This window comes from Ipomoea nil, unplaced genomic scaffold (assembly GCF_001879475.1).
Source record: "Ipomoea nil cultivar Tokyo-kokei standard unplaced genomic scaffold, Asagao_1.1 scaffold1149, whole genome shotgun sequence".
Lineage (NCBI taxonomy): Eukaryota > Viridiplantae > Streptophyta > Magnoliopsida > Solanales > Convolvulaceae > Ipomoea > Ipomoea nil.
In genome coordinates, this window is record NW_017617577.1 from 392,127 (window position 1) to 413,672 (window position 21,546).

General features: G+C 36.9%; 1 protein-coding gene across 1 annotated transcript; it reads left to right on the forward strand.

The window, feature by feature from the left end:
* Positions 1-2,524: 2,524 nt before the first annotated feature.
* Positions 2,525-5,573, forward strand: LOC109183620 (protein FAR1-RELATED SEQUENCE 5-like). Its single transcript, XM_019333688.1, has 5 exons — positions 2,525-2,609; positions 2,703-2,798; positions 2,965-3,036; positions 3,199-4,270; positions 4,586-5,573. Exons 1-5 carry the CDS (start codon positions 2,525-2,527, stop codon positions 5,571-5,573), a joined length of 2,313 nt encoding a protein of 770 aa, XP_019189233.1.
* Positions 5,574-21,546: the final 15,973 nt, after the last annotated feature.

Genomic DNA, 21,546 nt, shown 5'->3' on the forward strand with positions numbered 1-21,546 from the left:
CGTACACCCCCGAGTCTAGATTGGTAGCGTTGTCAATCCATGGAACCGCATGTCCGCATCCTTTCGGGTCACACGTTCCTTAGGTGGAGTGCCCGGACAGTGTGTTGTTTGCTATCTAGGTATGCGGCCAATAGGTCTATCTGCAATCTAACATCATCTAATTAGGTTTGCAGTGCACTTTGCAAATAGCGAAGGGGATTGTTCCTGCGCTGCCTTTGCTATGGTGCACTACACCAACCTGCGCGAGTTTGAATAAAATCAATCCAATATTGGTTTCAATGCACCAAACTGAAATCATAGTATAAGCAGAGTGGCATTGTTTCTGGGGCAGCCTACTGAAATCATAGTATAAGCAGAGAGACATTACATGCACTAATACATAGAAGATTATATGTATATAAATTAGATCATCTCACTTCCAGCTCCCCCATCAACATGGTCAAGCTCATCAAATGCATCAAAACTCAACATAATTCAACTACTCTGTTCATTCCTACCAAGATTCCAGCTTGGTGTTTTTTAAGGCTGGTTTAATCACAACAGGGTTAATTAAGGCTTGTTTAATCATGATATGATCACGAGATAGACTTCGCGTTAAAGCTTTGATTTCATAAGAGATTTGTAAGTGGTCCTGCAATGATACCATAATTCTTGATGAACCGGCGATAAAAACCAGCAAGGCCCAAGAAGCTTCTAAGAGCTGTGGTAGACCCTGGTGTAGGCCAATTGGAGACGGCTTGCACTTTTGTTTCGTCGACTGCCACACCTTGGCTAGATATGACATGACCCAAGTAGCTTACATGATCTACTCCAAACGTGCATTTACTCTTCTTTAAAAAGAGTGTGTGTTGGCGTAGTAAGAGGAAAACCAAACGCATGTGTTGGAGATGCTCTACCCAAGAAGCACTGGTATTAAAATGTCGTCAAAGAATACCAATACGAACTTCCACAGGTAGGGACCGAAGACCTCATTCATCAAAGATTGTAATGTGGATGGGGCGTTAGAAAGGCCGAAAGGCATCACCAAAAATTCGAAGTGGCCATGATGAGTCCGGAAAGCCGTCTTTTCAACATCTTCGGGGTGCATTCTAACTTGGTGATAACCGGATCGCAAATCCAACTTTTTGAAAAACTTGGAGCTATGTAGTTCATCAAGCAATTCATCAATGATAGGTATAGGGAACTTATCTTTAACTGTTCGGGCATTTAGTTCCATGTAGTCCACGCAAAACCGCCACGACAAATCCTGTTTTCGGACTAACAAACATGGTGATGAGAATGGAGACTTGCTTGGCCGAATGATGCCGTGATGAAGCATGTCCGAACACTGTTTTTCTATCTCATCTTTGAGGAGCTGGGGGTAACGGTACGGTCTTACAACCACAGGGTCTGATCCGGATTGCAAGATTATGCGATGATCGCACTCCCGTGCTGGTGGCAGCTCTGTAACTTCAGAAAAATGTCACCGAAGAGGGCAAGTAATCCCTCTAAGACGTCTGCATTTGAACTTGGCGGTGGAATAGCATGCAGAGCAGGGAAAATGCATCCTTCTTCTGCTGTCCAGGTGACTGCAGTGTTGCGGTGGTAGAAAGTCATTTGCAATGAGTTGATATCCCAGGTGATAGGGCCCAATTCTCTCAGCCATTTCACCCCTAAAACCATCTGAAATCCAGCCAATGGAAGCACAAATAATGTTGCTGAAAAACTGTCGTTTCCCTTAGTGAAATTGACTGCCTCACATACACCTAAAGCAGACAAACAATCCCCATTTGCCACTCGCACGCGGAGGTCCTTTAGCAGTGTCATTTGGAGTCCCAGATCACGCGCTGTCTCAGCGTTGATGAAGTTGTCTGAACTGCCCAAGTCCAAGAGTGCGAGGATAATAGTGCCTGCGATTTTGACCCTCACTTTCATCATATTCCCCTTTGTGTCCCTGGAGATTGCGTTCAAGCTCAATGCCGAGGAGTCCTCCGTGTAATCCTCCAAAGCAAGTGGGTCTTCACCCTCCTCTAATGTCCATAGCATATAAAGAGGTGGCGGCATTTATGACCCGGAAAATATTTTTCATCACAATTGTAGCATAAGTTTTTGGCTATCCGTTCGGCCTTTTGTTCAGGTGTGAGGAATTTAAATTTGGGCCTTTGTTGGTTGGGTGATGGACGTATGGGTAATGGAACACGGGCAGATGACGGGGCATTTTGTGTACTGGTGTGCAGAGGCAAATTATATTATGCACCGCGGTGCATAATCCATTATGCACCGAGGGTATGAAACGACGCCGTTTACCATTAATTAGGGCGCGGTTCAGACGTTGCCGTTAATTGTTTCCGGACGGCTAATTTCTATCAGTCGTCGTTATTTTCCTATTTTGAAGTCGTATTTCTTTCCTTTTATTAGATTTGTCGTTCTTTCCTTTTTCCTTTCTTTTTCTTATGATTCTTCGATCTGTTCCTGATTCGATTCTTCGAATTGATATAGTTTTGATATAAGTCAAATTGTTGTATTGTTTTCTATGATCGGAAATATGAATAAAATAGTAGTTACAAACAGGATCGAGGAGATTGATTCGAATTCAATGATCGTTGATGAGAACAGTTCAGTATTTGCAGGTGTATATCATTATACTATGTATTACAGTCTTGTGTGATGTTGTTATTGTTTGAGTATAATTTGCCGATATGTTATGGTTTTTTTTGTTGCAGGTAAAGATCATATTCCGGTCGCCGGTGAATGTATTTCGCCGATTGCGTTCGATGTTCCGTGTACAAATTTTGTCGACGATAATGAGTATATTCCAGGTATTAAATGCATTAATGGTCTTGTTCATGTTCTTATTTGAGTTTTATAGTATTCAGGACCATGTTACGCAGTTTCATGCTGATATCGCTGTAGTTTCGGTTATTGAACAATATAGTGTCGGTTTTAGTGACCTGAAGTGTCAGTTTATATTTTATTTGGTTGCAGATGATTTTGACAATTCGATTGCTGTTGATGGTACATCTGAACATGTTATTGTTGAAGAGTCAGCTATTCCAGGTTAAATGTTTAGTCCGATTCTTAACTGATTTTGAATTTGTTGTGTTTTTAAAACCATGGTAGTCAGTTTCATGTTTAATGGACAATAGTGTTAGTAGAATGCTAATGTAGTATATATAGTTTCAGTATAAATGTTAAAGGGATGTTTTAATAAAATCACAGATAATGAAGAATTGTTGGGACTGTCTGTTGGATCAATAGAAGATGCATTTGGTAAATACAATGATTATGCGTTTCGTATGGGGTTTAGTACTAGAAAGGGCAAACAGTATTATGTTACTGGCACTCGGATTTTGAAGACGAAAGTGTTTTGTTGTTCTAAGTCTGGTTTTAGAATAATACCAGACAATCCTAATAAGTGTTACTCAAAGATAGTTACTAGGTCTGGATGTAATGCAATGTGTCAATTTGATATAGATTCAAATGGGAAATGGGTTGTTACTAAACATGTGAAGGAGCATAACCATGAACTGTGTCCGGCTTCATCAAGTTATATGCTTAGATCGCATAGGAAAGTGTCTGAGAATCAGCTGACATGTTTAAAAAACATGAAGAGGAGTGGGGTCCCCTTATCGGATGGTATTTGCTTCTTAAAATGTCAGTCAGGAGGGTCACCGTTTGTTGGATTTACTCCTAGGGATGCGTATAACATGATATATTCAGATTCGGCAAAGCATCTAGATGGCACTGATTCTAATAGCTTGATTGAGATATTTAGAAGGAGACAAATGGATGAATCTGATTTCTATTTTGAATTTGAACTTGATGAGGATGCAAGGCTGTATAACTTTTTCTGGAGGGATGGTCAAATAAAGGCTGATTATGATTTGTTTGGTGATTTAGTTGTACACGATACAACATACCGTACAAATAGATATGATATGATATGTGCCCCTTTTGTAGGAATGAATCATCATTGCATGAATGTGATGTTTGGTTGTGGGTTTTTACTCAATGAGAGGATAGAGTCGTTTGTTTCGTTGTTCAAAGTATTTGTACGATCAATGGGTGGTAAGCATCCTCAAACAGTAATGACTGATCAGTGTGCTGCCATGGCTGCTGGAATCGCACAAGTATTTTCGAATTCAAATCATAGGCTTTGTATATGGCACATTGGGGAGAATTCGAAGAAGCACATAAAAAGTCTGAGAAATAAAAAAGGTTTCTTAGAGCTTTTCAATTTTCTTTTGAAGTACACTGACACCGAAGCTGAATTTGAGTTTTATTGGACCAGGTATTTTTACTGATTTTTTCAGAATGATATTATGTAGTGTTTTATATTCTGGTGAATTTGTGTTCTGTATGTTGATTGATAGTACCTTAGATATTAAATGATATTATAGGTTGTATGAAATGATACTACTTATTTGATAAAATGATACTGTGTCAGTGATTAACAGTTGATGATTGTATTTGTTTGTAGAGCTCAGCTGGATCTATTCGGCATTCCCTATACCCCCTCTACTTAGAAATATGATCATCAACTTAGAAATATACAGTATAGGTTTAAATTCATGTTCTTTTTTTTTTTCTTTATATTTTTTTTCAGGATGATGACAGAATATGGGTGCCATAAAAATGTTTGGTTAAATAAGCTATATTCTATTAGGGAGAAATGGTGTCCTGCATTTAGTAAAGAATATTTCTCTGGTGGTATTTTATCATCTCAAAGGAGCGAGTCTACGAATCATTCAATATCTAGAAGATTATCAAAAACAGCTGGGTTGTGTGATTTTTATAATTCATTTGTTAGTGTAGTTTCTGAGTGGAGGAGTAGGGAAAACGGTGAAAATGTGCGTTGTTCACAAGGGTTGGCACCTATGGTGATGAATCATGTGAAGCTCCTTTCACATGCTAGGGACATATACACTATTGAGATATATTATCTTTTTGAGGAACAGTTTTTGAAAGGGACTTCATGCCATCAAGAATCTGTTGGGGGAAGTGGTAATGAGATAAAGTATCATGTGTGGCGTCCTGACGTTGATCTCATTCGTCATGAAGTGTGTTTCAAAGTGAATGATTTGGATATATCTTGTAGCTGTATGTTGTTTTCAGAGATGGGTATTTTATGCTCACATTCTTTACGCATTTTTAATGTCCACTGTGTTGCAGCAATACCAGATAAGTACATTATCAAAAGATGGACCAAAAAGGGTATTGAAGATAGAATAATAAGCAGTGATAGTTCCTTGAATATTCTTAGCATTGCGTCATCTGTTTGGGGTATTCAAATGGGTAGGAAGTTTCAGCAGTTAGTTTTATCCAGCCAAGCAAATTGCAAGGCTCGGGAAGTGTGTGAAAATGCTTTTGAGGATGCTAGGAGGAAGGTTGAAGGTGATATTGGTCCTATTGTCATTGAAGATGGTGAAGAACAGATAGCTGGTGTAATTCAAAATCCAGCACGTAATAGGGCGAAAGGTGAACGCAATAGGAGGCATATTAGCACAATTGAAAAGAAGTATAACCAAGTGAGAGGGCGGAAGTTGGGTGTCAAGATTGCTGAAATGAGTACAAAGGCTGCAAGCATCTGTTGAAGGAGTTGTTGCTAATATTGTTGGCAGTGGTTATTTTGTCCATCCCTCTAGCGGCAGTCACGAGTTAGGTTTGGTTAAATCTAGTTGATAGGTCAATTACAATCATTGTAATATTGGATTGGATCGGTTTAGATATTAGATAGTATGTGTGTTGTCATGGTAACATAGTTTTTTGCAGTATGAAAGTCTGCTGCATGTTTGACATATTATTTTTTTATGTTTTTAAATGAAGTCATAGATATTTTTAAATGATACTGTAGTGTATATAGAATGATACCACAGTGTATGGAGAATGAAACTAAACAGTATGTCTCTCACATTTTCATATATATTACAATGTAACTATAAATATAATGAACTGATACTATAGTGTATAATAAATGATACTTTAGTTTATGCAAAATGAAACTGAATATAATATTTTGCATACTGTTTTAGTTTATGCAAAATGAAACAGTATGAAAGTCTCATGGTAGCATAGTTTTTTGCAGTATGAAAGTCTGCTGCATGTTTGACATATTATTTTTTTATGTTTTTAAATGAAGTCATAAATATTTTTAAATGATATTGTAGTGTATATAGAATGATACCACAGTGTATGGAGAATGAAACTAAACAGTATGTCTCTCACATTTTCATATATATTACAATGTAACTATAAATATAATGAACTGATACTGTAGTGTATAATAAATGATACTTTAGTTTATGCAAAATGAAACTGAATATAATATCTTTAATATTTTCATATGTTAGTAAATGAAACTATAAGTGTAATGAACTGATAATGTATAAGATACGAACTAAAAGTGTACGTGTAATAAACTGAAACTAAAAACATTTATATGGAATTGCATCATTATACTTGATTAACCAAAAAGCTTGAAGTTAAGAACCATCAGTGTGTTCAGTGAGAAAACTTTACAACCAAACAACATCGTTTTTCAGTCAACAAAAATTGTAAACAAGATGATAATCTACCCAAAATATCAATGGTATATGTCATTTGGTACCCAAAAATATTGACACCATTTAGGCGACTTATGTTCTTGTCATATCAAAAACAAACATTCACATTTTCGCAGCTGGTCCGTTTATCATAGTGATCTATTTGTTGCTTTCAAACGCTGTCTTGGCGTTCTTCAGGACTTCTGCTCTGTACTGATTGGTTGGCATCATGATAATTCTGGGTGCATATGTTGCTCGTAGAGACATCAAGTAGAGATCCTGCATTTTGTTGGTACACATCAGTTAACTATGTTTTGTGTCAGAGAATTTGAGTAGTATAAATATGTAAAGTATTATGTGTACATACATTTTGATCCTGTTTCTTTGAAACAAACCCACATTTCCAGTTCTGATCCCCCATGTAGGTTTCCATATGTCTCATTGCGTACAAACCACAGTCAATCTTGTTAGCTGATGATCTCCAACTCATTTTAACTAGGTCAACAGTCAGTTTTTTCACATTTGCCTGCATATCTTTCATTCCATTCTTTCCAAGGAATAATGCAAATGCATTTTGCTGCATGTCAGAAGTAATTAGATATGAATTATAGGTGAATTGGTTTTGAGTATTGAAGTAAGTAACTAGATGACTTACAAGCAGCTGTGGACAGTCACCATACTTGCTTTGAATTTTCAGCCCTTTGAGGAGTGGCGGGTTGTCAATGATTTCAAGCTTTGATGTAATGAAATTTAAGCACAAGACAAAGAAGTGATGATGCCGGTAAATGGGAAAGAACACCTGTTTTGATTTTTTAATGTTTTTTTTTTAAAGAAAAAAATTAGAAAACAGTAGTAGTATGTTTAACTGTAAATATAATATTTTGAAAAAGAAATGATTACCAATTTTGCATCACTAATATCGACATTCCCCATGTTCTGTATCTCGGTGGTTAGACACTGCTCAAAGTCTTCTTGTCTATGTGACTGGTGGTGTGGTGCCCAATCTGGTGGAGTGTCAAGTTGGAGCTGTAGAGTATATATTGTACATTAAAGGATGTTATTCATAAGTAAACATGCATAACGTGAAAAATAGCAATGGTGTTTGCTTACAAAAGATTGTGTTGTGAAGTATATCCTCTTTGGCTTATCAATCCCACGGCTTGGATCCAACATATTCAGTCTTAGACACCAAACATCTAAGAATATACTCTCAAGCTCAGCACTTCTTAAGGTCTGGAATTGCTCTCTATTGATGTAGTACCCCTCATGGCCAAACAGTTGTTCACTGTCATATTTGAAAATGTATATAAATAAAGTATGTAGCATTCAAAATTGTATATTAGAGAGTGGGTGTTAAGTGTGCTTTATACCTTAATGGTTGTTCTTCTGTTGGGTCAAGGAAAGCATAGTCTGAAATCAACTTTTCCTTTGGACCGACAATCTTCAGCTTTTCAGCATTTGTTGTCCAGTATGGGGACCTTAGGCGCAACGGCAGGTTCCTGATCCTCTTTGTCTTATCAATTATAACATCTTCATTGTTGTCATCAATGTCAGGCTCAGAAATCAAACTGCAGTTTCATGGAGGATCATGCACGCATCAGCATATAGAGATACAGTGCATATAATGCAGTATCACTTGATAAACAAGTCAGTTTCAGTTATATATATATACAGTTTCAGTTATGTACACCTACAGTATCTGTTAATTGTAACTTCGGTTTCAGTTCCTAATATATATATACACACACACACATATGTCAGGCATACTATTCAGTGTCGGTTTACATACAATATGGTGTCACTTTATGAATAATACAGCTTCATTTATAATAGGTTGCATTTCAATTGAAAATGAGTGGAAGCAGTGTAGATATAATAGGTTGGAGCATACCTATCAAACAGATTGTTTTCAGTTCCAGGTGGTGGGGTTTCCAGTTGTGGTTCACCAGAGTCTGAACTGTCACTTTCCTCTTGAATATCACTTGTATTGTTCTGGTCTTCAGTATCATCTTGTGCTTGCGTATCATTCATTTCTTCAGGGATATGTTGAGGTTGTGATGAGTTTATAGGGCTAATTCCAAGACCAAAACTTGGTGTTTGAATCGGATGTGGTGTTTGTGATTTAGCAGGAGCTTGAGTCGGGTAGTCTTTGGTGGTTTGGTAGAATGCCTGTTCAAGCGCATTGACTGCTTCAAGGAAACTTGGATGATTGTAAAGCTCATCATCATACAATAAAGTCTCATCTCGTTCTGGTTGTGAAGAAGAGACTGAAGTAATAATGTCAGCAATGTTCCCAAAAGTGATCTTAATTATTTCTCCACCAGTTCTTGTGTTTCCTATAGCAGCCATCACACCAGCAAACTCAACAACTGTGTCAGCCATCTTATTCAGTACAGATGTAATCCTCCCAAGGGACTCATTTGATTGGCTTCCTTCCACTTGAGCACCGCTCTTTTCAGGTATGTTATCTTCCCTGGTCGCATGTTCTTGATGTTGAGCTCTGTCAAGTACCTTTCCCCGTCCAAATCTTCCAGACAATACCTCTGCCTTGATTCTTTGCTTAACTGCTTCTTCAGTCCAAGCAGTTATTGCAGGGGAATCCCTTTGAATCTTCTCACCCTTGTATTGTACTCTGTCAAGGTATGTTAACTGTGTTTGAAAGAATAAAAGTTATAATTAGCAGTTATGTTATCAGTAATTGTAGTAGCATATAATGTATAGATTAATGAGAAAATTATTACAAGTATACTAAAATATTACCAGCAAGAACAATGAAGGACCAGTGAAAAAGCTCTCTTTGTTATTCTTCCAAGATTCAACAGCATTTACCAAAGATCTGAATGTGTATTGACACCAATTCAAGTCTTTCAGCTTTGAAACATCAAGCATGGAGTATAAAATCTTGTAGGTTGCTTTTGTGCTCTGGTTGCCCTTTACCAAGCTGGACACAAGCAGCACAATGAAGTCTCTCTTGAACATATCTCCACTGTCTCCTCTCTCAATAATGGCCGCTGGCATTGTATTCGTCACCGGAGAACCTTTTATTATTCCCCACCTCTGTCTCCAAGCTGCCAACAATTTCTTGTATTCAACAGATTCATTCTCAGAAGTAGCCTCAATAACAGGGATTTTCCCTTGGGGAAGGTTCATTGTGCTGTGTACATCATCCTCCGACAGTTGCATGTCATTATTTTCCAACATCAGTATGCACTCATAGACATCAAACCTTTCGACAAGATACCTAGTTAGTCTGCTATCCCAGTCAAATATGGTTAAGTTTAACATAGCAGCCAACCCAATATCTTGAACTGCTCTGCGTTGATCTGGTGATAGAGACGAAATGAGGGTCCGAAAATACTTTGGTGACATTCTGGTTTGTAGATATTGCATTTTACTCATCTCACTCTTAACTGCAGATTTCTTTATCCTCTTGTGTATTTTCTTCTCAACATTGGGGCTTGTTGTTGCTTTGCGCTTGGGCAACGATGGTCCCTGGTCCTTTGATCCCTGAGCAGCCGGTTTTGATGCAGTTGTGTTTGTATTAGGTGATCCCTGAGCAGCTGGTTTTGATGCAGTTGTGTTTGTCTTAGGAGCAGGAGCAGATTGTTTGGTGGCTTTAGCTCTCTTTGGTGATTTTGCTGTTGATTTGCGTTTGGGTGCCCTTTTTTTTTGCCTCTCTTCCACCTGAACAGGTGGTTCGGGTTCATTTTCAGGTGGTCCATTTTCCTGTCCATCTTCTTCTTGCACAGTTTGTTCTGGTTCTGATGGAATGGTTGGTTCATTTTCAGGTGTTGGTGGTTTATCTGCAGGTTGTCCTGTGGCAGCAAGTGTTGGTTGAGATGGTGGCGTTGGTTTGGCTGCTTGTGAGTCCAAGACAGCCTTGGTTCTTTGCTTTCTTGTGGCTTTCTTCATCTGTATAGGTATGGTATGCAACAGTATGATAAGTTTTTAATGATGAATATTTTATAAAACAAAATGCGACACACATATGAGCACTTTCAGTTCATATACAATGCACTTTCAGTTCATATACATTATACTTTCAGTTCATATAGAAATCACTTTCAGTTCATATACAATGCACTTTCAGTTAATATACAATACACTTTCAGTTCATATACATTACACTTTCAATTCATATACAATGCACTTTCAATTGAAATAATATTTCAGTTCATATACAAATCAGTTTCAATTGAAAACAATATGAGACACACATATAAGCACTTTCAGTTCATCTACGATACACTTTCAGTTCATATACAATATACTTTCAGTTCATATACAATACACTTACAATTGAAATAATATTGTAGTGTTGATGAACATTTTTAAAACAAAATGCGACACACATATAAGCACTTTCAGTTCATATACAATACACTTTCAGTTCATATACAATACACTTTCAGTTGAGAATAAATGCAGTTTAATTTAAGAAGAAATAGAGTTTCATTTGGATATAGTAGTTTCATATGTAATATATGGGACCACACATTCCGTATTATTATACACACTTTGCAGTTTTATTTTATATACAAACATCTGGGACCACATTACATGAAAAAGACAAACATGTGTTTCTTATTTAGGGTTTACAGTAATATTATAGTTTTGTTGACTGCATGTGTTTCTTATTTAGGGTTTACAGTAATATTAAATGCATTATAGTTTCTCAATGCATGTTTGTGATGCAAAATATGAATGTTGCTTTCGGAATGTCTGAAAAAAACTAGAATGTATGTACTGTAGAACATATTTTTCTTTGTAGGTAAATATAACATCACATTATATACAATAGTATTATTACCTTCTCGTTGAAACTGAAATATGCAGAAATACGAAGAAGAACAGCGATGGAGACGAGAGGTAAAAAATGGCGGGTGAAGTCTAAGCTTGGAGAGAGTGCTGATGGTAAGTGTGGGTTGTTCGAGAAGAAAGTGACGACAAGACTTCCCTTTTTCGTTTTTATATTGATTTTTTTTTTTATTAAAAAAAAAAAAAAAAAAAGGAAACAACGCGCTGAAAGTAATCGACGGCGTTAAAAGGCGCCGTTTCATTTAATTAATGAAACGGCGTCGTATATGGGCCGCGGTGCATAATCGATTATGCACCGCGGTCTATAATATAACAACTGGTGTGCAGAGGTTTAGGCTTGGAGGACAAAAGGCCCAACAGGTGGCACTTGCTCGAAAGATCCCTGGTTGTGTTGATAGCTTCATTCAGAGTCATTGGTTTGGTGCGCTCCACATCTATACGGATTATTTCATCCAATCCTCCGGTAAACAGATCTACTCGTTGATTGGGTTGTACTGAAGTTGATATGATCTCGAGATAGACTTCGCGTTACGGGCCTGTGGAATACTGAAGAGGAGGTAGAGGAAGACTTAACTCTACCTATGGTGGCAGTAGAGAAATCTGAGATTAAGGACAGAGAGTTGGAAGAAGAGAAACCTTCTTGAAAGATCTTTATTCAAATTCCAACTTGTCCTTCAATTACATAATGTTGTCATATACTCATATTTAAGGACTACCAACCTACTTAACTAAGGAAGAAAAGATATTTACCAACTATAAAGAGATTCTGAATAATATTGAAAAAGTAAAGAGAATAAATAAGAGGGCATGGCTGATCTGTGAGATTTGCGCCTTTTGCGGTAGTACTGTTGACCCACGAATAAACCTGCCGAGACGGCGTTGCAAGTTCGCGTACCCGGTCCAACTCCCTAAAAAACTGCGTGTTTTGCCAAAGGGCATCCTCATGTTGTTCTGGAGCTGCTACTGGCGCCCGAGATACATGAGGACGCAGATTACATCCGGGGATAGGTGACTATCTTCTAACAGTAACACTAGGAATGCATTATACTTACATTTCTTCCGTTCTTAAAACTCCATTACGCTGTATGTCATCACTTCAGAGCATGCAGATTACAAAACTATTTAGTTCAGAATACCTTAATCTCCTATCCAACCATGAACCACCTAATCCCATCCTTTACCCAGAACTTTTAACTAGTAGTAACAGAAAATTACACCAGCCATACCACAATCTAATGAAATCACCTCACGCACCATCCCCCATCCCCAAATCATCTCTCGGAGCATAATTACACAGCATGAGACCATGAACTAACCTGGTTGAGACCACCGGTGAGCCGCCTGACGCGACCCTCGATGCTAACCTGGACGTAGACCGGTCGAACCCATCCCTCGCCGGCGAGTGCGGTGTACGGCGGCCGGGTCGATGTTTGAACGGTCGGGCCCCAACCGAGGGCGGGGTCGCGCAGTTGTTATATTATAGACCGCGGTGCATAATCAATTATGCACCGCGGCCCATATACGACGCTGTTTCATTAATTAAATGAAACGGCGCCTTTTAACGCCGTCGATTACTTTCAGCGCGTTGTTTCCTTTTTTTTTTTTTTTTTTTAATAAAAAAAAAATCAATATAAAAACGAAAAAGGGAAGTCTTGTCGTCACTTTCTTCTCGAACAACCCACACTTACCATCAGCACTCTCTCCAAGCTTAGACTTCACCCGCCATTTTTTACCTCTCGTCTCCATCGCTGTTCTTCTTCGTATTTCTGCATATTTCAGTTTCAACGAGAAGGTAATAATACTATTGTATATAATGTGATGTTATATTTACCTACAAAGAAAAATATGTTCTACAGTACATACATTCTAGTTTTTTTCAGACATTCCGAAAGCAACATTCATATTTTGCATCACAAACATGCATTGAGAAACTATAATGCATTTAATATTACTGTAAACCCTAAATAAGAAACACATGCAGTCAACAAAACTATAATATTACTGTAAACCCTAAATAAGAAACACATGTTTGTCTTTTTCATGTAATGTGGTCCCAGATGTTTGTATATAAAATAAAACTGCAAAGTGTGTATAATAATACGGAATGTGTGGTCCCATATATTACATATGAAACTACTATATCCAAATGAAACTCTATTTCTTCTTAAATTAAACTGCATTTATTCTCAACTGAAAGTGTATTGTATATGAACTGAAAGTGTATTGTATATGAACTGAAAGTGCTTATATGTGTGTCGCATTTTGTTTTAAAAATGTTCATCAACACTACAATATTATTTCAATTGTAAGTGTATTGTATATGAACTGAAAGTATATTGTATATGAACTGAAAGTGTATCGTAGATGAACTGAAAGTGCTTATATGTGTATCTCATATTGTTTTCAATTGAAAGTGATTTGTATATGAACTGAAATATTATTTCAATTGAAAGTGCATTGTATATGAATTGAAAGTGTAATGTATATGAACTGAAAGTGTATTGTATATTAACTGAAAGTGCATTGTATATGAACTGAAAGTGATTTCTATATGAACTGAAAGTATAATGTATATGAACTGAAAGTGCATTGTATATGAACTGAAAGTGCTCATATGTGTGTCGCATTTTGTTTTATAAAATATTCATCATTAAAAACTTATCATACTGTTGCATACCATACCTATACAGATGAAGAAAGCCACAAGAAAGCAAAGAACCAAGGCAGTCTTGGACTCACAAGCAGCCAAACCAACGCCACCATCTCAACCAACACCTGCTGCCACAGGACAACCTGCAGATAAACCACCAACACCTGAAAATGAACCAACCATTCCATCAGAACCAGAACAAACTGTGCAAGAAGAAGATGGACAGGAAAATGGACCACCTGAAAATGAACCCGAACCACCTGTTCAGGTGGAAGAGAGGCAAAAAAAAAGGGCACCCAAACGCAAATCAACAGCAAAATCACCAAAGAGAGCTAAAGCCACCAAACAATCTGCTCCTGCTCCTAAGACAAACACAACTGCATCAAAACCAGCTGCTCAGGGATCACCTAATACAAACACAACTGCATCAAAACCGGCTGCTCAGGGATCAAAGGACCAGGGACCATCGTTGCCCAAGCGCAAAGCAACAACAAGCCCCAATGTTGAGAAGAAAATACACAAGAGGATAAAGAAATCTGCAGTTAAGAGTGAGATGAGTAAAATGCAATATCTACAAACCAGAATGTCACCAAAGTATTTTCGGACCCTCATTTCGTCTCTATCACCAGATCAACGCAGAGCAGTTCAAGATATTGGGTTGGCTGCTATGTTAAACTTAACCATATTTGACTGGGATAACAGACTAACTAGGTATCTTGTCGAAAGGTTTGATGTCTATGAGTGCATACTGATGTTGGAAAATAATGACATGCAACTGTCGGAGGATGATGTACACAGCACAATGAACCTTCCCCAAGGGAAAATCCCTGTTATTGAGGCTACTTCTGAGAATGAATCTGTTGAATACAAGAAATTGTTGGCAGCTTGGAGACAGAGGTGGGGAATAATAAAAGGTTCTCCGGTGACGAATACAATGCCAGCGGCCATTATTGAGAGAGGAGACAGTGGAGATATGTTCAAGAGAGACTTCATTGTGCTGCTTGTGTCCAGCTTGGTAAAGGGCAACCAGAGCACAAAAGCAACCTACAAGATTTTATACTCCATGCTTGATGTTTCAAAGCTGAAAGACTTGAATTGGTGTCAATACACATTCAGATCTTTGGTAAATGCTGTTGAATCTTGGAAGAATAACAAAGAGAGCTTTTTCACTGGTCCTTCATTGTTCTTGCTGGTAATATTTTAGTATACTTGTAATAATTTTCTCATTAATCTATACATTATATGCTACTACAATTACTGATAACATAACTGCTAATTATAACTTTTATTCTTTCAAACGCAGTTAACATACCTTGACAGAGTACAATACAAGGGTGAGAAGATTCAAAGGGATTCCCCTGCAATAACTGCTTGGACTGAAGAAGCAGTTAAGCAAAGAATCAAGGCAGAGGTATTGTCTGGAAGATTTGGACGGGGAAAGGTACTTGACAGAGCTCAACATCAAGAACATGCGACCAGGGAAGATAACATACCTGAAAAGAGCGGTGCTCAAGTGGAAGGAAGCCAATCAAATGAGTCCCTTGGGAGGATTACATCTGTACTGAATAAGATGGCTGACACAGTTGTTGAGTTTGCTGGTGTGATGGCTGCTATAGGAAACACAAGAACTGGTGGAGAAATAATTAAGATCACTTTTGGGAACATTGCTGACATTATTACTTCAGTCTCTTCTTCACAACCAGAACGAGATGAGACTTTATTGTATGATGATGAGCTTTACAATCATCCAAGTTTCCTTGAAGCAGTCAATGCGCTTGAACAGGCATTCTACCAAACCACCAAAGACTACCCGACTCAAGCTCCTGCTAAATCACAAACACCACATCCGATTCAAACACCAAGTTTTGGTCTTGGAATTAGCCCTATAAACTCATCACAACCTCAACATATCCCTGAAGAAATGAATGATACGCAAGCACAAGATGATACTGAAGACCAGAACAATACAAGTGATATTCAAGAGGAAAGTGACAGTTCAGACTCTGGTGAACCACAACTGGAAACCCCACCACCTGGAACTGAAAACAATCTGTTTGATAGGTATGCTCCAACCTATTATATCTACACTGCTTCCACTCATTTTCAATTGAAATGCAACCTATTATAAATGAAGCTGTATTATTCATAAAGTGACACCATATTGTATGTAAACCGACACTGAATAGTATGCCTGACATATGTGTGTGTGTGTATATATATATTAGGAACTGAAACCGAAGTTACGATTAACTGATACTGTAGGTGTACATAACTGAAACTGTATATATATATAACTGAAACTGACTTGTTTATCAAGTGATACTGCATTATATGCACTGTATCTCTATATGCTGATGCATGCATGATCCTCCATGAAACTGCAGTTTGATTTCTGAGCCTGACATTGATGACAACAATGAAGATGTTATAATTGATAAGACAAAGAGGATCAGGAACCTGCCGTTGCGCCTAAGGTCCCCATACTGGACAACAAATGCTGAAAAGCTGAAGAATGTCGGTCCAAAGGAAAAGTTGATTTCAGACTATGCTTTCCTTGACCCAACAGAAGAACAACCATTAAGGTATAAAGCACACTTAACACCCACTCTCTAATATACAATTTTGAATGCTACATACTTTATTTATATACATTTTCAAATATGACAGTGAACAACTGTTTGGCCATGAGGGGTACTACATCAATAGAGAGCAATTCCAGACCTTAAGAAGTGCTGAGCTTGAGAGTATATTCTTAGATGTTTGGTGTCTAAGACTGAATATGTTGGATCCAAGCCGTGGGATTGATAAGCCAAAGAGGATATACTTCACAACACAATCTTTTGTAAGCAAACACCATTACTATTTTTCACGTTATGCATGTTTACTTATGAATAACATCCTTTAATGTACAATATATACTCTACAGCTCCAACTTGACACTCCACCAGATTGGGCACCACACCACCAGTCACATAGACAAGAAGACTTTGAGCAGTGTCTAACCACCGAGATACAGAACATGGGGAATGTCGATATTAGTGATGCAAAATTGGTAATCATTTCTTTTTCAAAATATTATATTTACAGTTAAACATACTACTACTGTTTTCTAATTTTTTTCTTTAAAAAAAAACATTAAAAAATCAAAACAGGTGTTCTTTCCCATTTACCGGCATCATCACTTCTTTGTCTTGTGCTTAAATTTCATTACATCAAAGCTTGAAATCATTGACAACCTGCCACTCCTCAAAGGGCTGAAAATTCAAAGCAAGTATGGTGACTGTCCACAGCTGCTTGTAAGTCATCTAGTTACTTACTTCAATACTCAAAACCAATTCACCTATAGTTCATATCTAATTACTTCTGACATGCAGCAAAATGCATTTGCATTATTCCTTGGAAAGAATGGAATGAAAGATATGCAGGCAAATGTGAAAAAACTGACTGTTGACCTAGTTAAAATGAGTTGGAGATCATCAGCTAACAAGATTGACTGTGGTTTGTACGCAATGAGACATATGGAAACCTACATGGGGGATCAGAACTGGAAATGTGGGTTTGTTTCAAAGAAACAGGATCAAAATGTATGTACACATAATACTTTACATATTTATACTACTCAAATTCTCTGACACAAAACATAGTTAACTGATGTGTACCAACAAAATGCAGGATCTCTACTTGATGTCTCTACGAGCAACATATGCACCCAGAATTATCATGATGCCAACCAATCAGTACAGAGCAGAAGTCCTGAAGAACGCCAAGACAGCGTTTGAAAGCAACAAATAGATCACTATGATAAACGGACCAGCTACGAAAATGTGAATGTTTGTTTTTGATATGACAAGAACATAAGTCGCCTAAATGGTGTCAATATTTTTGGGTACCAAATGACATATACCATTGATATTTTGGGTAGATTATCATCTTGTTTACAATTTTTGTTGACTGAAAGACGATGTTGTTTGGTTGTAAAGTTTTCTCACTGAACACACTGATGGTTCTTAACTTCAAGCTTTTTGGTTAATCAAGTATAATGATGCAATTCCATATAAATGTTTTTAGTTTCAGTTTATTACACGTACACTTTAAGTTCGTATCTTATACATTATCAGTTCATTACACTTATAGTTTCATTTACTAACATATGAAAATATTAAAGATATTATATTCAGTTTCATTTTGCATAAACTAAAGTATCATTTATTATACACTACAGTATCAGTTCATTATATTTATAGTTACATTGTAATATATATGAAAATGTGAGAGACATACTGTTTAGTTTCATTCTCCATACACTGTGGTATCATTCTATATACACTACAATATCATTTAAAAATATTTATGACTTCATTTAAAAACATAAAAAAATAATATGTCAAACATGCAGCAGACTTTCATACTGCAAAAAACTATGCTACCATGAGACTTTCATACTGTTTCATTTTGCATAAACTAAAACAGTATGCAAAATATTATATTCAGTTTCATTTTGCATAAACTAAAGTATCATTTATTATACACTATAGTATCAGTTCATTATATTTATAGTTACATTGTAATATATATGAAAATGTGAGAGACATACTGTTTAGTTTCATTCTCCATACACTGTGGTATCATTCTATATACACTACAGTATCATTTAAAAATATCTATGACTTCATTTAAAAACATAAAAAAATAATATGTCAAACATGCAGCAGACTTTCATACTGCAAAAAACTATGTTACCATGACAACACACATACTATCTAATATCTAAACCGATCCAATCCAATATTACAATGATTGTAATTGACCTATCAACTAGATTTAACCAAACCTAACTCGTGACTGCCGCTAGAGGGATGGACAAAATAACCACTGCCAACAATATTAGCAACAACTCCTTCAACAGATGCCTGCACTGCAGCCTTTGTACTCATTTCAGCAATCTTGACACCCAACTTCCGCCCTCTCACTTGGTTATACTTCTTTTCAATTGTGCTAATATGCCTCCTATTGCGTTCACCTTTCGCCCTATTACGTGCTGGATTTTGAATTACACCAGCTATCTGTTCTTCACCATCTTCAATGACAATAGGACCAATATCACCTTCAACCTTCCTCCTAGCATCCTCAAAAGCATTTTCACACACTACCCGAGCCTTGCAATTTGCTTGGCTGGATAAAACTAACTGCTGAAACTTCCTACCCATTTGAATACCCCAAACAGATGACGCAATGCTAAGAATATTCAAGGAACTATCACTGCTTATTATTCTATCTTCAATACCCTTTTTGGTCCATCTTTTGATAATGTACTTATCTGGTATTGCTGCAACACAGTGGACATTAAAAATGCGTAAAGAATGTGAGCATAAAATACCCATCTCTGAAAACAACATACAGCTACAAGATATATCCAAATCATTCACTTTGAAACACACTTCATGACGAATGAGATCAACGTCAGGACGCCACACATGATACTTTATCTCATTACCACTTCCCCCAACAGATTCTTGATGGCATGAAGTCCCTTTCAAAAACTGTTCCTCAAAAAGATAATATATCTCAATAGTGTATATGTCCCTAGCATGTGAAAGGAGCTTCACATGATTCATCACCATAGGTGCCAACCCTTGTGAACAACGCACATTTTCACCGTTTTCCCTACTCCTCCACTCAGAAACTACACTAACAAATGAATTATAAAAATCACACAACCCAGCTGTTTTTGATAATCTTCTAGATATTGAATGATTCGTAGACTCGCTCCTTTGAGATGATAAAATACCACCAGAGAAATATTCTTTACTAAATGCAGGACACCATTTCTCCCTAATAGAATATAGCTTATTTAACCAAACATTTTTATGGCACCCATATTCTGTCATCATCCTGAAAAAAATATAAAGAAAAAAAAAAAGAACATGAATTTAAACCTATACTGTATATTTCTAAGTTGATGATCATATTTCTAAGTAGAGGGGGTATAGGGAATGCCGAATAGATCCAGCTGAGCTCTACAAACAAATACAATCATCAACTGTTAATCACTGACACAGTATCATTTTATCAAATAAGCAGTATCATTTCATACAACCTATAATATCATTTAATATCTAAGGTACTATCAATCAACATACAGAACACAAATTCACCAGAATATAAAACACTACATAATAAATCAGTAAAAATACCTGGTCCAATAAAACTCAAATTCAGCTTCGGTGTCAGTGTACTTCAAAAGAAAATTGAAAAGCTCTAAGAAACCTTTTTTATTTCTCAGACTTTTTATGTGCTTCTTTGAATTCTCCCCAATGTGCCATATACAAAGCCTATGATTTGAATTCGAAAATACTTGTGCGATTCCAGCAGCCATGGCAGCACACTGATCAGTCATTACTGTTTGAGGATGCTTACCACCCATTGATCGTACAAATACTTTGAACAACCAAACAAACGACTCTATCCTCTCATTGAGTAAAAACCCACAACCAAACATCACATTCATGCAATGATGATTCATTCCTACAAAAGGGGCACATATCATATCATATCTATTTGTACGGTATGTTGTATCGTGTACAACTAAATCACCAAACAAATCATAATCAGCCTTCATTTGACCATCCCTCCAGAAAAAGTTACACAGCCTTGCATCCTCATCAAGTTCAAATTCAAAATAGAAATCAGATTCATCCATTTGTCTCCTTCTAAATATCTCAATCAAGCTATTAGAATCAGTGCCATCTAGATGCTTTGCCGAATCTGAATATATCATGTTATACGCATCCCTAGGAGTAAATCAACAAACGGTGACCCTCCTGACTGACATTTTAAGAAGCGAATACCATCCGATAAGGGGACCCCACTCCTCTTCATGTTTTTTAAACATGTCAGCTGATTCTCAGACACTTTCCTATGCGATCTAAGCATATAACTTGATGAAGCCGGACACAGTTCATGGTTATGCTCCTTCACATGTTTAGTAACAACCCATTTCCCATTTGAATCTATATCAAATTGACACATTGCATTACATCCAGACCTAGTAACTATCTTTGAGTAACACTTATTAGGATTGTCTGGTATTATTCTAAAACCAGACTTAGAACAACAAAACACTTAAGTCTTCAAAATCCGAGTGCCAGTAACATAATACTGTTTGCCCTTTCTAGTACTAAACCCCATACGAAACGCATAATCATTGTATTTACCAAATGCATCTTCTATTGATCCAACAGACAGTCCCAACAATTCTTCATTATCTGTGATTTTATTAAAACATCCCTTTAACATTTATACTGAAACTATATATACTACATTAGCATTCTACTAACACTATTGTCCATTAAACATGAAACTGACTACCATGGTTTTAAAAACACAACAAATTCAAAATCAGTTAAGAATCGAACTAAACATTTAACCTGGAATAGCTGACTCTTCAACAATAACATGTTCAGATGTACCATCAACAGCAATCGAATTGTCAAAATCATCTGCAACCAAATAAAATATAAACTGACACTTCAGGTCACTAAAACCGACACTATATTG

Excerpts from the sequence above, each read along its gene's own strand:
- LOC109183620 (XM_019333688.1), top strand. The coding sequence starts at position 2,525 with ATGAATAAAATAGTAGTTACAAACAGGATCGAGGAGATTGATTCGAAT. Across the intron at positions 3,037-3,198 it reads TGAAGAGTCAGCTATTCCAG|ATAATGAAGAATTGTTGGGA; the intron begins GTTAAATGTTTA and ends ATAAAATCACAG. Across the intron at positions 4,271-4,585 it reads TTTGAGTTTTATTGGACCAG|GATGATGACAGAATATGGGT; the intron begins GTATTTTTACTG and ends ATTTTTTTTCAG.